Source organism: Pseudorca crassidens, chromosome 1 (genome assembly GCF_039906515.1).
Source record: "Pseudorca crassidens isolate mPseCra1 chromosome 1, mPseCra1.hap1, whole genome shotgun sequence".
Lineage (NCBI taxonomy): Eukaryota > Metazoa > Chordata > Mammalia > Artiodactyla > Delphinidae > Pseudorca > Pseudorca crassidens.
In genome coordinates this window covers 191,295,714-191,313,799 of record NC_090296.1, presented here as the reverse complement: position 1 = coordinate 191,313,799, position 18,086 = coordinate 191,295,714, and the positions used below count along the sequence as shown (strand labels likewise).

At 46.6% G+C, this 18,086-nt stretch overlaps 1 protein-coding gene across 4 annotated transcripts in view; it reads left to right on the top strand.

Annotated features, from left to right (window-relative positions):
• FAM107B (family with sequence similarity 107 member B) overlaps nt 1-18,086 on the top strand; it is an 86,780-nt gene that overhangs the window by 55,801 nt on the left and 12,893 nt on the right. Inside the window, exon 1 of one of the 4 annotated variants that reach the window (XM_067703890.1) lies at nt 10,225-10,351. The exons of 2 other annotated variants lie outside the window; for them this stretch is intronic. In XM_067703890.1, coding sequence (XP_067559991.1) covers nt 10,285-10,351 — 67 coding nt within the window. In that variant the 5' untranslated portion in view covers nt 10,225-10,284. Of the gene's footprint in view, nt 1-10,224; nt 10,352-14,637; nt 15,476-18,086 lie in introns of those variants that run through there. One more of the 4 variants, XM_067703899.1, reaches the window with a different exon arrangement.

The following is an 18,086-nucleotide window of genomic DNA, read 5'->3' as shown; positions in this document are numbered from 1 at the left end:
GATTGTTTATTTGAGATTTTTTTTGTTTCTTGAGATAGGATTTTATTGCTGTAAACTTCCCTCTTCGAACTGCTTTTGCTGCATCCCATAGGTTTTGGATCGTCGTGTTTTCATTGTCATGTGTCTCCAGGTATTTTTCGATTTCCTCTTTGATTTCTTCAGTGATCTCTTGGATATTTAGTAACGTATTGTTTAGCTCCCATGTGTTTGTGTTTTTTACGTTTTTTTCCCCTGTAATTGATTTCTAATCTCATAGCATTGTGGTTGGAAAAGATGCTTAATATGATTTCAGTTTTCTTAAATTTACTGAGGCTTGATTTGTGACCCAAGATATGATCTATCCTGGAGAATTTTCCATGTGCACTTGAGAAGAAAGTGTAATTTGCTGTTTTTGGATGGAATGTCCTATAAATATCAATTAAATCTGTCTGGTCTATTGTGTCATTTAAAGCTTGTGTTTCCTTATTAATGTCCTTTCTGGATGATGTGTCCATTGGTGTTAAAGTCCCCCACTGTTACTGTGTTACTGCCGACTTCCTCTTTTATAGCTGTTGGCATTTGCCTTATGTATTGAGGTGCTCCTGTGTTGGGTGCATGTATATTTATAATTGTTATATCTGCTTCTTGGATTGATTCCTTGATCATTATGTAGCATCCTTCCTTGTCTCTTGTAACGTTCTTTATTTTAAAGTCTATTTTATCTGATATGAGTATTGCTACTCCAGCTTTCTTTTGATTTCCATTTGCATGGAATATCTTTTTCCATCCCCTCACTTTCAGTCTGAATGTGTCCCTAGGTCTGAAGTGGGTCTCTTGTAGACAGCATATATATGGATCTTGTTTTTGTATCCGTTCAGCGAGCCTGTGTCTTTTGGTTGGAGCATTTAATCCATTCATATTTAAGGTAATTATTGATATGTATGTTCCTATTACCATTTTCTTAATTGTTTTTGTAGGTCCTTTTCTTCTCTTGTGTTTCCCACTTAGAGAAGTTCCTTTAGCATTTGTTGTAGAGCTGGTTTGGTGGTGCTGAATTCTCTTAGCTTTTGCTTGTCTGTAAAGCTTTTGATTTCTCCGTCAAACCTGAGTGAGATCCTTGCTGGGTAGAGTAATCCTGGTTGTAGGTTCTTCCCTTTCATCCCTTTAAATATATTGTGCCACTCCCTTCTGGCCTGTAGAGTTTCTGTTGAGAAATCAGCTGTTTACCTTATGGGAGTTCCCTTGTATGTTATTTGTTGTTTTTTCCTTTTTGCTTTTAATAATTTTTCTTTGTCTTTAATTTTTGTCAGTTTGATTACTGTGTGTGTCAGCATGTTTCTCCTTGGGTTTATCCTGCCTAGGACTCTCTGCACTTCCTGTATTTGGGTGGCTATTTCCTTTCCCATGTCAGGGAAGTTTTTGACTGTAATCTCTTCAAATATTTTGTCGGGTCCTTTCTCTCTCTCTTCTCCTTCTGGGACCCCTATAATCTGAATGTTGGTGCATGTAATGTTATCCCAGAGGTCTGTCATTTCTTTTCATTCCTTTTTGTTTATTCTGTTCTCCTGCAGTGAATTCCACCATTCTGTCTTCCAGATCAATTATCTGTTCTTCTGCCTCAGTTATTCCATTATTGATTGCTTCTAGTGTATTTTTCATCTCATTTATTGTATTGTTCATCTCTGTGTGTTTGTTCTTTAATTCTTCTAGGTGTTTGTTCTTTAATTCTTCTAGGTCTTTTTTTTTTTTTTTTTTTTTTTTGCGGTACGCGGGCCTCTCACCGCTGCGGCCTCTCCCGTCGCGCAGCACAGGCTCTGGACGCGCAGGCCCAGCGGCCATGGCCCACGGGCCCAGCCGCTCCGCGGCACGCGGGATCCTCCCGGACCGGGGCACGAACCCGCGTCCCCTGCATCGGCAGGCGGACTCTCAACCACTGCGCCACCAGGGAAGCCCTCTTCTAGGTCTTTATTAAACATTTCTTGCATTTTCTCGATCTTTGCCTCCATTCTTTTTCCAAGGTCCTGGATCATCTTCACTATCATTATTCTGAATTCTTTTTCTGGAAAGTTGCCTATCTCCACTTCATTTAGTTGTTTTTGTGGGGTTTTATCTTTTTCCTTCATCTGGTACATAGCCCTCTGCCTTTTCATTCTGTCTATCTTTCTGTGAATGTGGTTTTTGTTCCACAGGCTGTAGGATTGTAGTTCTTCTTACTTCTGCTCTCTGCCCTCTGGTGGATGAGGCTATGTAAGAGGCTTGATGGGAGGGACTGGTGGTAGGTAGAGCTGACTGTTGCTCTGATGGGCAGAGCTCAGTAAAACTTTGATCCATTTGACTGTTGATGGGTGGGGCTGGGTTCCCTCCCTGTTGGTTGTTTTGCGTGAGGCAACCCAACGCTGGCGCCTACCTGGGCTCTTTGGTGGGGCCAATGACAGACTCTGGGAGGGCTCACGCCAAGGAGTACTTCCCAGAACTGCTGCTGCCAGTGTCCTTGTCCCCATGGTGAGCCACAGCCATCCCCTGCCTCTGCAGGAGACCCTCCAACACTAGCAGGTAGGTCTGGTTCAGTCTCCCCTGGGGTCACTGCTCCTTCCCCTGGGTCCCGATGTGCACACTACTTTGTGTGTGCCCTGCAAGAGTGGAGTCTGTTTCCCCCAGTCCTGTCGAAGTCCTGCAATCAAATCCCACTAGCCTTCAAAGTCTGGTTCTCTAGGAATTCCTCCTCTGGTTGCTGGACCCCCAGGTTGGGAAGCCTCACGTGGGGCTCAGAACCTTCACTCCAGTGGGTGGACTTCTGTGGTATAAGCGTTCTCCAGTCTGTGAGTCACCTACCCAGCGGTTATGGGATTCGATTTTATTGTGATTGCGCCCCTCCTACCGTCTCATCGTGGCTTCTCCTTTGTCTTTGGATGTGGGGTATCTTTTCTGGTGAGTTCCAGTGTCTTCCTGTCGATGATTGTTCAGCAGTTAGTTGTGATTCCGGTGCTGTCACAAGAGGGAGTGAGAGCACGTCCTTCTACTCCGCCATCTTGAACCAATCCTAAAGAGGGCTGAATTGTGGCTTGATTTCAGGGTAGTTTCAGGAGTCAGACTTGAATTAATTTAATTATAGTGTAATATCTAATTGCTGTAGGTGATTTTATGCAAAGAGGAATAAACAATGCTTTGTTTTTATTGATCGTATATGGTGTATGTGTGATTCTTGACTAGAGTATTGGGAGCCCCCTGGATTGGGAGTTTTGGTTTAATAAAGTCTAGTCTGCACCCCATCCTATGTGGGCAGCTCTAGCCCTGGACCAAGTGGCTGAGACTCTTCTAGAGGGACTCGAGGGAGGGTGGCTGCATCTGGGGAAGTGCAGCAGTCACGAGCAGAAAGCCTGCTCAGCGTAGATGTGATGCACTGGGGACAGGAACGAGAGGAGTGGAGACCGAGGTGGGGTGTGCGTGGAACGTACTGGGGCACCTCCGTGGTCTGTCTGGCCCTGATGGTGGGGCCAGAGTTCCACAGCCTTGGGTCAGAAGCCCCTGTGCTGTGGGGAGTGACAGACCAGCCGAACTCTTCTGTATTATCAGAATGTTAGAACCAGGAAGGGATCTCAAGGGTTATCTGGTCCAGCCTTCTCTTTGTACCGATAAGGAAGTTAAATAATTTATTATTTTCAATTAAGCGTCACCTCCTAAGCTTCTAAAATCAGATAGTCAACCTTGGAACAGAATTGGCTGATTTTTTTCTCCTTGTTCTGGGAGAGCCAGGGTTTTGAGAATTGAAGTGGCCGAATGGTGGACGAGAAAGCAGACAGCAGGGGGTGACCCTATTGCTCAGCCCTGGGACACTGAATTGATTTCATGTCAAACCTGCACCGTCCCTGAGTCACAGGAACTTCCCTTGTGTCTCTCGTCATGTCTGCACACGTCTGTACGGTCCCCAAAGGCTTCAAAGTAACCTTGGACGTAGGGGAGCTGTCTTATGCCAGTGCCGTGTTTTCTAGAATTTACACACACTAGTTTTCTTAGAGCAATTCCCCCAAAATAGTTTTCTTCTTTTCCTTTTAGTAAAGAAACACATGTGACAAATACATTTAAAAAGCAACAGCTGCTCTGAACACAACTGTGAGACTTCTGCCACTGGGTGACACTGTTAGACCACAGAACACTCTTCAACGGGTAGAATCAAGGATCCCTGGACTTCAGATCTCATCACGCTGCTTCACCTAGGAGAGAGAGAGAGACTCTGAACCACTTCATGGTCATCTATCAAATGTTATTTGATAAGTGTAATTTATCAGCCTATGGCAATTTTAAGGCTAATGAGTTTAAGGTAATCAATTATTTAAAAAATCTGTTAATTGGACAGCATTTCAGTTGCTTAGAGGTTTGTGCAGATTGATGGGCTGCATGTTGATGAAGTGCTAATTACTTCACGGGAATATTTATGCAAGCCAGCGCACTCAGATTTATTTCCCAGCAGAAAACAATCTGAGTTATCTTTCTGGGGCAAAAGACTCCTAGCTCGTATGCAGCAATTCACGTTATGGACTTTGAGTGAGGGTTTCGGGGAGTCATCTTGTGCAAGAGGGAGCATCATCTGCTGGGCTAGAAAAATGGGCATTTGGTTCCCTGGACTGATCTGTATCAGGAGAACCAGGAACTTTTGTCTCTCACTCATTCTGTGCTTTTTGAAGATCAAGTGAGGACAGAGTCTGTTCAAAGCATGAGGTGCCCTCTCTCCCCCTCCCCTGTTTCTGGCCCCTTCTGTAAGCCTGAGCTGTGCACCTCACTTGTCAACAGGTCAAATTGAGTTCAGCAGTACGCGGAAGGCTCATAGTGGTGTTTCTGGGGATAAGAAATGAGGAAGAGTCAGGCCTTTCCTTTGCAACTTTAATGTGAGGGATAAGCAAACTTGTAGTTTTCATACAGGCAGCCATGAGCATCCTTAGAGAAGTGTTAACGGCATCCTTTTGGGACAGAAGGGAGGGAAACTGCAAGAGGAATCAGGAAAAGCTTCCCGGGATGAGCTCCTTCGTTTGGATTCTCTGTTGCTTCAGCATCTGCCCCCTTTATTGGGTGCAGTTCTGTCGGGTGCCCACGGGGTGGCGCGCAGCCCAGTGCTGGGAACGCAGGAGGGAGTAAAGCCAGATGTACCGCTGGCCCCTGGAGCTCAGCGTAGGCACAGGGCGTCGGTGGCCCCAGCTTCCTGCTGGTTCTTCTTCGTCAGCTGCTTACAGTGGGGCTAATTCCGCTTTGGATGGCATAAGTGCGAGGCGTTGTGCTCCAGGTGGGGGGATGACTTAAGTCAGTCGGGGGTCTTTTCCTTTCTGAAGGGACGCACATCGGTCCTTCAAGGGGGACCACTTGGAGATGCATGAAGAACTGACTCGTAAGTGTCAAGTTCACACGGGAAGGGAGTACCGCGTGAAATTGTTCTCAGCACTGCAGACAAGAGGGAGATGGCCTGGGGGAGTGGCCGTGGGGAGATTCAGGAGAGGGAAGCATCCCACCGAGAAATGGCTCACAGAGAGGGAGGGCCGAGGGCGTTGGGGACCCAGAGAAGGGTCTAGGCTGGGCCTGATCCTGAGAACTCTTGGTGCCAAGAGATCAGGCTGGAAGAGGGCACCTGGGCCTCTGGTGCAGGGAGGCCCAGGAGAGAGGGTTGTCCAAGGGGCTGGCTTTCAGATCAAGAAGGAGATGGACAGCAGCTTTGAATTCCAGGGAGAGGCTGGGGAGAATGTACCCCAGGAAGCCAGGAGCACCCCATATTCGTGGACTGGGAGGTTTTCTGCGCTTTCTGCTAGGCATCCAGTGGTGGCTTTTTGTCCCTAGTGCCTTACAGGTCACAGACAGCCCCTGTGGACAGGCCTGGGGGCCAGAGCACAGGACCTTGGATCTGAAAGAACATCTGCCCCCCAGGTAGCAGTTGGGAAGCAGGAGGTTTGCTAAGGTCCTTCCAGGTTGAAATCCCTGTCGATTCGTACTCAGGCCCAGGTGTTTCCTTGGGGAGAAGCCTGAGTGCATCTGCTCAGATGAGAAGCCGCCCTGTGCTGTTGTCCTGCGGGAATGTGAGCGACACAGCAGGCCCTGCCGCTCCCCGTGCGGAGGTGGTGGCCCTCCTGCAGCTCTGCTGGGGTCCCCCTGCCGGTGAGGCCCCCGCCGGCTGGCCCTCCTCCTTCCTTCAGGCGTGCTCACTGCTTGCAGAGTTAGTGCTGTCGTCTACCAGGGAATTCTAGAATCTTCTCTGGAGGCAGAGGGAGGGAATGTAGAGAATCCGTGTCTCATCTGAAATTCTGGGACTTGTTTAGTTATCGGAGTGAAACATCACCTGGATCAGCTGCCTGCCAGGACGGAGGGATGTCATCGCTGGCTGAGAGCCCTTGAAGGATTTTATTCACCTCTTTCACCATTTTCCCTTCCTCCCTCCACCAAGCGGCTCAGGGAATTTTTATCCGTTTTATATTAGTTTTGTTCTACCTAGAGACTTTTCTTCTTTTTTTTGGCTGTACCGCGCGGCTTGCGGAACTTCCCTGACCAGCGATCAAACCCGCGCCCCCTGCAGTGGAAGCACGAAGTCTTAACCGCTGGACCACCAGGGAAGCCATAGAGACTTTTTTTTCCTCACACCCCCAGAGTGGTTTTTGTTTTTGTTTTCATTTTCTCTGTATAGTTTGTCTTCCCCGTTTTCCAAGGTAGCTTGAATATCCACCTTTCTAGTAAAACCAGATTATTCAAGAACTGCTTTTGCTTTTAACTTTTACTTAGGCTTTGAGCATGACCTCATTAGGCAACATAGCAAACTCCTTTTCTTTTTTCTTTCTTTTTAAAATTTTTTTAGCAAAGCATTAGACTTTGGGGAGCTAGAAGGCAGAAGGAATTCAGTCACAGGGTTAATTTGCTGGTTTCCATGGAAAGCAACCGATACTTGCATCTGCTGACTGTCAGCATCACCTTCTTCTGATCAGGCACCGGCAGGATCTTGGGTGCCCAACTTAGGTATAAGTGTTCTCTGAGGTCCTGACGTTCCGGGCATTTACTTTCAGGTTACCTCTTGTATGTGTTTGAGTAATTTTGTGTTAGATTATATTGAAAAATGCACTGTTAACGGTGTAGAAACTTGATTAGAAACGTGCAGGAGCAATACACTTTACTTACAGTACCAGTGCAGTGCAGAAGTGTAAAGTACTGTGCTTTGGGGGGACACTTTTGCTGTCTGTCTTCCACCCATTGCTTCTCTCCCCACCCCTTTCCCACAGGGTTTGACTGAACCTTGTGCAAAACATGCCTCTAAAGAGATCTGGCCTGTTTTCTGTTTTGTTTTTTTTGTAGAGTTGCCTGCCATTGGGTCGTGAGTTCAGATTCCACGCGGGCCATGGGAGGTTAAGTAAATCGTGACCACTAATAAGAGTGACTTGATGTTTGAACAGTTACTCTTTATATTGGACTAACTTATGTTTTTATAGATCCCTCACATTTGTATGATAGCTCTGTACGCAGCGTAGTCATTTACAACAGATTACTGAGCAATCAGGGCGACACAGCCATTCAGCTGTAAAGATAAGAAGACTGAAGCCCAGAGACTGGGAGATGGTCAGGGTTTTCACGGCATCCCAGCCTTGGGCTGCGGGCTCCTCTCTGTGCTTTGGCTGTGCCATCAGGGATTTTGTTTTCTCCCCTCCACTTCGTCCCTCCCTGACTCTCTCTCTCTCTCTCTCCCATCTAAGTCCAAATTGGAAAAATGAGCAGAGGCCAAGATGGGGTTCACCATTAAACTTGGTCTAAAATAGTATACTTGTAGTGCGTGGTCATCCATTTTTCACTGTGATAGGACATTGATTCATGGAGGGTTAGATTAATGAGTTAATTTGTTGGAACTACTTAACTGTCCAGTTTATTGAACATCTGCCACATGGGCTGGTACGACGTATGGTGAATGTTTTCCTTAAGTTTTTTTTAATGCTTGGGACAATTCTGCAAACGTGGGTGTACGAGCCCTGATTTACAGGTGAGGAGATCAAGACACAGGTTAAGTCATTTGTACAAAATCACATAACTGGTAAGTGGCATAACCAGGCTTCTAATCCAGGATGGGTGGTCTTCAAACCTGCTGGTATTACTTCTCATGGACTGAACAGGGTTTCAAATGGATGAAATAACAAAACTCTAATAATATAGCAGCAACTGAATGATCCCTAGATTGTAAGTTTAATAGCTATTTAATATGTACTGTATTTATTGAGGGATAATATGCATACAGAGCAGGGCATGAGCCCCAAAAGTGAACCGATTGGTGAATTTTCATAGTGAATGTGCCTGTGTAACCAGAACCTGTATCAGAAAACAGAACCTTACCGGCACCCCAGAAGCCCCCTTTCTCCCCACCCACTGCCTCTCTGCTCCCAAGGTAACCGTTATCCTGACATCTGACACCAGAGGCTGGGTTTGCCTGTTTTGAACATCAGATCCGTGGAATGATCCAGGATGGACTCCTGTGTGTCTGGCTTCTTCTGCTGACGTTGTATTTGTGAGGTTCGGTCCTGCTGCTGTTGTCATTCTCATTGCTGTGTATTCTTCCGTTATATCCTCACACCACCATCTACTTCTCCATCCGACGGTTAATGGACATTTGGGTTGCCTCCAGTTTGGGGCTGTTACGAATATCGCTACTCTGAGCATCCTTATAAAAACATTTATATGTTTTAAAGAAACTGTGTCCCTCTCGCAACCTTTCCCCGCATTAATGTGACTTTCTGCAAGATGTTTTCTGGTTGGGGTTATAAAGCTATGATGTTATAAAGCTTCTAAAAGCTTTCTGAGAGAGAAAGTCATCCTGTTAAAGCGAAACCTGTTGTCTCCTCCCCTGCCTCCCCCTGCCCCACCATTATCACGGCCCAGAAGAGTGGGATGCTTGAGGGCATACCCGTGGAATCAGACAGACTCCAGTTCAAATCCTGGTCCTGCCCTTTCGTAGCTGTGTAACCTGGGGCAGCAGTAGCAGGGTTATTTTTACTAGTCGTTATTTGTTGCCCATGACAGCACTCATCACAGGTGACATTTACTGGACGCTTACTATTCCAGGCCCTGCATTGGGTGTACATTTCTCATTTATTCTTCATAACCCTATAAGATAATCTTTCCCTGGCTGCTGCTGCTTCTTCCTCTTCCACTTCTTCTACCTCTTCTTCTTCTTTTTAAACTGGTGAGAAAACTTGGCCCAAAGTCACACTTACAGTAAATAAGAGAACTGGAATTTAGACCCAGTTGGTGTGACCTGGAGCCCCTGGCCTTGAAGCTGTCTGAGCCTCTAGGAAATTTGGAGACTTCATGGAGAATAAAACCTCCTGCCTCATTGGGCCGTCATGAGGCTGAAATGATGGGGAGAAGCTTGTGGACAGCATCGAGGGAAGATGCACAGTGACTCCACGATGGATTCCTTTTGTGGCATCTCTCTGATGCTTTTTCAGGGTGAGGTGTGGGTGTCATCCTGGAAATGGACGCCTCGTGATTTGCGGAGCTATCGCCACCTACTGGTTGGTCCTGCCTCACCCTGACCAGCTCATCTTTAACCTTGGCACGCGTTCTGTCTTCCCGAGGTTTTTCTTGACTTCTTTCCCATCTTCTAAATATAAAATATGTGCCTTATTTTTTTTGTAAAAATACATTTTTGGGGGATGCAAAAACCGATGAGAATACTAGTTTGGTATTTTCCCAAGCGCGTCAGTGTTTGGCATGTGTACAGCAGCATCTTTGTGGCCAGTTTATTGCGGGTCTGAAGTTCTAGCAGCAGTGGGCCGGGTACAGCTGGAAAAATCACATTTATGAGCTCTTGTGGATGGCTGCGGTTTGGTGTCATTTGTCAGCCTTAGTTTATTAGGTTTGTGGCCACAGAGGTCATCTGGGCATTTGTCTGATGCCTTTGGGTACCAGATGCTGCCACTGTCTCCTGGCAACGAGACTGAATCCTTAGGTTCACCCCAGGCTTAGGAGTTTGTCAGTGGAGCCCTGGGCTGTTTGGGAGAAATTCCCATTTTAACTCACTCTCTGGTCTCTCAAGGCCTTTCTCCTCACAGCCAGCCAGCCTCCCTTCTGGGAACAGTGGCTATTGCAGGAGATTCCCGTGGGTCCAGAGACAGCCGTTCCCCTTCCAGGTTGACCCAGGCCTGGACTTGGCTGGCCTGCGATCTTAAATGACTTGGGTTTTTCAGGGTATCGTGAGAGGGTTGCTAGAATCTCTTAGAGACAGCCTGGGAAACAAATGCTCTTAAAAACTGCCTTGGAATTACTTTGCACTTTCCAGAAGAAGTCGCAGCAGTTCAGATGTTTAATTGTTTAGCTTCGCTTGGTTCTAGTACAGCTGTAACCTGCACGCACCGACAGGTTTCAGGTATTGTCTTCTTCCTTTTTATTTCTTTCATTGTTTAAAAAAATATTTGTTTGTTTATTTATTTGGTTGCACCGGGTCTTAGTTGCGGCACGCAGTCTCCTTAGTTGTGGCATGCGAACTCTTAGTTGTGGCATGCATGTGAGATCTAGTTCCCTGATGAGGGATCAAACCCGGGCCCCCTGCATTGGGAGCTTGGAGTCTCAGCCACCGTGCCACCAGGGAAGTCCTAGTATTGTTTTCTAAAGGATTCATTTATTAGCACTTCTAGGTAGAATTAGATTTTAAATATTAAGGGAAACATGGAATTTAGCATAATCTGTAAATTCTGATTTTTCATCTCAAAGGATTAGGTTTTAAATTTTATCTTTGTGGGAATTCCTGGTGGTCCCGTGGTTAAGACTCTGCGCTGTCACTGTTGAGGGCCCGGGTTCAATCCCTGGTCAGGGAACTAAGATCCCATAAGCCCTGCGGCCAAAATACAAAAAAAATATATCTTTGTGATGTAACAATATGTAAGTGAACTACTGGAGCCAGGAATAGACTGATGGGAAACTCAGACGCAGTGAAATGTTTGTTTTATTAGTCGAGCTGTGGAATTTTTCTGTGGGGATGGTTATTCGCCTCTGGAAACCAATCAACACAAAATACCCAGGACAGGCAGAGGCTTGGGCCCAGAGTTAACCTTTGAAAGAGGAAAAAAATGCAAAAGCAAGGACTCAGAAGGCATCTGTAAGGATGGGATTTCCTTACTCTCTGGGATAGTAGAGTTCAGTGATGATTTCCGTTTCTTGATTCTCAGGAATTAAAGGCAGAGTTTTCATCAGGTTGCATGTTTCAGTGCATAGCATTAGTATATATCTAAAATGCAAATCTGTGTTGTTATTCAGTGGCTTAAAATCTTTCAGTGAATCCCCTCCACTTCAGAACAGCATCAGAGATCCTCACTAGCAGCCTTGTTTCCTTGATACACACCCTGCACTGTAGCCTGAGCCATTCAGAACTCCATGTGTGTGTGATAGACTTTTTACACTTTGCAGAAGGTTCTTAATGTTTGTAGCCTGAGTGGGTCTTAGAACCACTGAATGTTACCGGCGAGAACGTGAAGGGGGCTTCGTGGCCCCTTCCCCACGCTGGTTGAGAAGAAGGGCAAACTGGAGAGAAAGGAGAGGGAAAATGTTTGTGCCTTCGTTTCAGTGCCTGTGGGTCACCTAGTTGAACTCGTATGTTTTCGGAGAACTCTTATGCTTTAAAGGGCTTGAGAGGTAGAGCTTTGTATATACAGGGTTTCCCAGACCTCTGAATAAAACATGGAATGTTGTTAGTCACATAGTTTGACTAATAATAGTTTCCATTTATTGAATCTGGCATCATAGACATGCCAGAGATTATACCGAATACTTATATCCACATTATAGCCTGTTTTCTTTTTTTTTAAGTGTTATTTTTTTTTTTGTACAAAATGTGTTAGTTTACTAACTCTACTTTTGTCATACATTGGCAACCTCTTTAATATCTAGAGACTAGATATTATAAAATTGGGACCCATTGGTCCAGTATATACAAAATATATACAGTAAAGTTAAACAAAATGCATGTAACATATAGAGCAATGGATAAGCTGAAATGTTCTAGTACCTGCTAGCAAAACATCTTTTGCAATCTTCCCTCCCACCTCCCTAAACCCAATGAACAAGCACAGAGTATACTGTTCAGAGAGGAGGTTTAACAATTCCATTTCCAAAGACAGTATTTCCCATCAGTTTTTAAAAGCTATTTACAAGAAGCATTATTCTACTAAAACTACTTTTAAATACATCAAGCACTTCTAAACATCTAGAAAGAATAGATATTTCGTATAAGAACTTACTTGTCCACTATGTACACAGCACTGTTAAATAAAATTGCACACATGTAACAATGGTTATAATCTGAGGTATCTTCTAAATATGACCATTTTGGCCTGAACCATTTCCTCCCTCACTTCCTTCTCTCCACCGCCAATCCCGTGGACAAGTACATGCATATGTAATGCTTAGAGGTGGTTGAACAAATTCATATCCAAAAGTCATTTACAGAGGACAAGCTTTCCTATGAATTTCAATAAAGTATACAAAATGTGCTAATTTTACTACTTTGTCATACACTAGCAACCCCTTTAACATCTAGAGACTAGATGTTGCAAAACTAGGACTCAATTTGTCCATTATATACACTATATACACAGCAAAACAAAATGAACATACAAAAAATGGTTTTGTCTGAAAATGTCCAGGTATGAACACACTAGCATATTACCTTTTGCAATTCTTTCCCTCCCTCCTCCAAACCACTGAACAAGTATAGACAATAGTATACTGCTCAGAGAGGTGGTTTAACATTTAACATTCCCAAAGACAGTACTTCCTGTGAATTTTAGCAAAAAGTTATTTACAAAGTGATATTTTACTACCTCTACATTTAACATACGTTGGGCACTTCTAAACATCTAGATGGACTAGATGTTTCAAATAAGGACTTAATTTGTCCACTATATACAGAGCAGTACTGAATGAACTGCACACATGTAACAGTTATAATCTGAAACTGTCTTCAAAATACCAGCATTCTAGCCATTCTAAGACCAACCCCCTTCTCTCTCTCTCCCCTCCACCAACCCAGAGGGCTATCATGCTCAAATTTTCAAAAGACAATCTTTCCTAGAAATTTTAACACAAAATGTATTATTTACTAACTCTATTTTTGTCATACACTGGCAACCTCTTTAACATCTAGAAAGACTAGATGTTGTAAATTAGGACTCATTTGTCCATTATATACTCTATATACACAGCAAAGTGAAACAAAATGCGGGAACATAAAAAAGACAACGGTTAATCTTGCCTCACTATAAACACACTGGCACAGAGCTCTTTGCACTTCCTTCTCCTCCCCGCGACCTTGCACCAGTGCACAAACACAGTGCATACTGCGTACTGTTCAAAAAGGTGGTTTGGCCACCCCTCCCCCCCAAACAACATTTCATACGAATTTTAACAAAAAGATATTTACAAAATGTCTTTTTACTACCTCTACTTTGAACAAATATCAGGCACTTTAGAAGATCTAGAAAGACTAGATATATCAAAAAAGTACTTATTGTCAACTACACAAAATGCACACACAAAACAATGGTTCGAATACGCAAATGTCTTCTGTGACCAGTCTGGCACAGAACCTTCTTTTCTTCCTCCTCAACGTCTTCCATTCCATGTCCTCTAACCCACTGAACAAACGTGGACCTCTGTGGCTCCTGATGTCGCCTCTAGAGGTGGTCAAACAACTCCATTTCGAAAAGTCATTTCCAGAAGACATTTCTTTTCTACGGTTTTTTTAAAGAAACAAATGGGCATTTACAAGACATGTGACTTTAACTCTATCATACGTCGGCAACCTCTTCACATCTAGAAGGCCTATATGTAGCGAAAAGTTTTCTTTCGAAAGGTTGGGGGGAAAGTTGAGAGCAGCTTTTTCATATTATATACACAGGCCTTCTATAAACGGCCAGTAAATCCTCCCAAAGGGTGGCGGGCACTTCCTATTGGCCGCGTGTGGTACATTATTCTACCATTTCTATCTTCCAACATCGAGGTCTTGGTAGAACGATGACCAACCCGCCCGATGACCCGCTAACGTTCCACCCGTCGTCGACCGGGGCTCCGCTCACCTTCCGGGCCCGTTAAGGCCTTTGTCCGTCGTTGTCCGGACGAGGTGAGGTCTCGTCCAACTGGGGCAGAGAGGTCACCTCAGGTCCCGGATCCGCGCGGGCTCCAAGGCCTAAGGGTGGCTGAGCTGGCGTCCACGTAGAGCCCCCTTCCCGGGCCCTCGAGGCTCTAACGGCCCTCCGCAGCGTTCCAGTGGCCGCCATTCTTCTCGCCCTGCCACGCCCGACGCCCAAAGACGCCACGTCCTCAGTGGCCTGCCAGAGGCTTTGCCTAACCCCTGCAGCGTGGGGTCAAGAGACCCGGCGGTGGGCGGGATCTGGGCTCCGAGGGGCCGCCGCCATTAGGTCGCGGAGGTGGGGGTGGGGGAGCAGTTCGTTGCTGCTTTCAGGCTCGGGCCCTGCCAGTGGGCGGCTGCGGCGAGGGCTCTGGGGCTCGGTAAGACACAGCCTGAGCTTGTCCCGGGGGCCCCCCAGTTCACCTGCCGACCAGAGGCCGGAGGGCCTGGAGGGCCCCGGGCTAGAAGGCCGCGATCCGCTTCTCACCGCGCTCTGTGCCGGAACTCTAAGTGTTATTTTTATTTATTTATTTTTTGGGCTGCGTTAGGTCTTCGTTGCCGTGCGCGGGCTTTCTCTAGTTGCGGCGAGTGGTGGCTACTCTTCGTTGCGGTGTGAGGGCTTCTCATTGCGGTGGCTTCTCGTTGCAGAGCACGGGCTCTAGGCGTGCGGGCTTCAGTAGTTGTGGCTCATGGGCTCAGTAGTTGTGGCACACGGGCTTAGTTGCTCCGCAGCATGTGGGATCTTCCTGGACCAGGGCTCGAACCTGTGTCCCCCTGCATTGGCAGGCGGATTCTTAGCCACTGCGCCATCAGGGAAGCCCCTTCAGCCTGTTCTTAGAACAACACTCATTTTAGAAGGTGGGAGAACCGAGGGGCAGACATCTTAAGCTTTGTCCAAGATCTCAAGCCAGGTTTTCTTCTCCTGTACTGAGCTGACCTTCATTTTCCTTCATTGACTTGACAGTTAAAAAAAAATTACTTTATGAATCAGTTACTGGGCCAGGGGCGTGTATATGACAAGAGTGTCTTCATGTTACTTTCTGGAAGAATGTTTCGTAGCAATAATAACATCCAGTTACAAAGTGCTTTTACTCCCAGACATATTTCTGTCTCCTCCTCCCTTTCAGGCTGTGGATGCTTGCTGCTCGGAGCCCTTCCAGGCTTTACTTGCTGCTCTGGACTCCAGACAGCCCAGGGCTTCCCTGTCCTGCTAGTTATTCGTGGGCTCTGTTCCTTCATTTAAGGACTGACTGTTCATTGACTCAGTCCAAGGGGTCTGAGGAATATGAACGTAAACCAGATGCGGTCTTTGCGGTGAAGAGATGATACGATTTATGTAAATTTTGCTGCAACACAAGGTGGAGGTTGGTGAGTACTAGGAAAAGGGGGCAAAGAGAACCCCATAGTTGTCTAGAGGTCAGAGAATTGCACCTGGGGAGTTGGGCGGGGGGCTTCGTGGAGGATCTGACATTCGTCTGGACCTGAAGGTGTGAGTGAGATTTGGCTTTGTGGTCCAGGGTTGGGTAGGGAGCAGATCAGCGGCCCTGCCAGAGGGCACGTTGCAGGCACAGGATGCTGGTGGGGAAGGCAGGGACTTGTGAACACACGGGGAGCAGTGAGTGTTCATTTTCCTTTCGTCGAGGACAGGATCTGTGAGCTGGGAGGGTTCCCTGACGATCAGAGCTGTGTTTCCCAGCCTTGGGAGCCATGGGGAAGGTAGTTGGCAGAGGGGAGAAAGTCGAACAAGGAGGTCAGTTAGATGCTTATTGCCATGTCGTGGCTCCAGGGTGGAAAGTTGCTGAAAAAGAACCAGACCCCAGATTGTTCTCTGGCCACCACCACTGCCAGGGGTGCTCAGGGACACACAGTGTGGCTCCCAGCCAGTTCACCCTCCTTCTCGTAAGTGACCTTTCCCAGACCCCAGTGTGGTCCACTGTACGGGGGCCACAAGGTCTCCCTTAGCCTGGTTTGCAGTCACGCTTGAGGTCTACACGCCTGACTCAGGCCGGGACTCCCTTTCCCGTCCCCACTTAGAAGAAGGGCAAACCAGGGAGAAAGAAGAAGGAAGATGTTTGGGGGCTTCAGTTACGGCAGATCCCCTCCAGCCGCTGCCCAGTTACCGCGTCACCACTCAGGCGTCCAGCGACGTCTCCCACCCAACACGTCCTAAAGGGAGCTGCTGACCTCCCATCTGCTGTCCGCACGGCCTCCACCACGACCGCTCTGTCCTGTTGCTCAGGCCAGGCCCCTTCGAGACATCCTCGGCCCTTCTGTGTCTCATATCTCGTATGCAGTCCTTTAGGGGAGTCCTGAGGCCCGGGATGAAACGGCATCTGTCTGGTCCAGACCATCTGGGTCCCCTGACACTCACCTCCCGGCGGCGTCTTTCCTTGGCCGCCTTGGTCTGTCCTACACTCAGCAGTTAGAGTCATTGTCTGGACGCATGAGTTAGAGCTCGTCACTTCCCTGCCCAGAGCCCTGCATGGCTCCCGGCTGTCACTCAGGGCAAAGGCCAGAGCCCTGACACTGGCCTTCAAGTTCCCGCATCGTATCGCCTTCACCCCACCCCTGCGTCCCCACTGGTCCCTCTCCATCCCCACCCTCGCTGGTGTCTGTCCTCCCTCAGGCCCATCAGGCATGCTCCTGACTCCTGTCTCATTCTGGTGTCTGGAATACTCTTCTCCCCACCCCTGCTGACACCTTGACCTCAGGAGGGCAGGAATCTGTTTGCATTTGATGTCCCGGAGATTATCCCTGGTTTAGGGCAGAGAAATCAGTCCTTTTATGGAAGCATATGGGCCTTCTTGTCTACTGATTAACTAGGATGAAACTGCTCTTGGCTTTTCAACAAAATCAAGACTGCCTACAAGTGTGTTTGGTGCCTCTCCAGTCTCCACCAAGGAGCACATTCTCCTCGGGGTGCGTTCACGGTCAGGCTGCTGGGATGGGGTCACTAACCTACCACTGTCGAGGTTTGTGAGTTTCCATTTGGGGGAGGGCTGCAGGCATGCTTGTTTTTAAAAGGTCAGTGCAGGTAGCATTTAAAGAATGTTTGGTGTAATTTGTTAGATATATATATTATTGCTCATTAATTTTGAGCCTTAATCATGTGTTTATACCTAAAATATATAAACAAATGAGGCAGCTACAAGTTTTCTGTTTTAGTTGACTTATTTATTTTTTGGGCTTTTGTCCTCTTTATTTTCATGTTGATTTTCAAAAGATTTTTCTTTTTTTTTCTGTTTGTTTTTTTTAAACTAATTTTATTGGAATATGGTTGCTTTACAATGTTCCGTTAGCCTCCACTGTGCAGCAAAATGAATCAACCATACACATACAGATATTCCCTCCCTTTTGGACTTCCCTCCCATTTAGGGTTACCATAGTGCATTAAGTAGAATTCCCTGAGCTTTGCAGTATGTTCCCATCAATTGTCTATTTTATAAAAAATGCTATAGATGACCTTATTTCCAAAGCAGAAATAGAGACACAGATGTACAGAACAAAAGATTTTTCTATAAAAATAGCATCATAGGGGCTTCCCTGGTGGCACAGTGGTTGAGTCCGCCTGCTGATGCAGGGGACACGGGTTCGTGCCCCGGTCCAGGAAGATCCCACATGCCGCATAGCGGCTGGGCCCGTGAGCCATGGCCGCTGAGCCTGCGCGTCCGGAGCCTGTGCTCCGCAACGGGAGAGGCCGCAGCAGTGAGAGGCCCGCGTACCGCAAAAAATAAAATAAAATAAAAAATAGCATCATAATTTGTTATACAGAACATGGGTTTTAAGATCGGAGGGTGTTCCTTTTCTTTCTTTCTTTTTTTTTTTTTTTTTAGTTTGAGATTTACACTACTGGTAAAATTAACCTGGACGAGTTATTTATTTATTTTTTTTGCGGTACGCGGGCCTCTCACTATTGTGGCCTCTCCCCTTGCGGAGCACAGGCTCCGGACGCGCAGGCCCAGCGGCTATGGCTCACGGG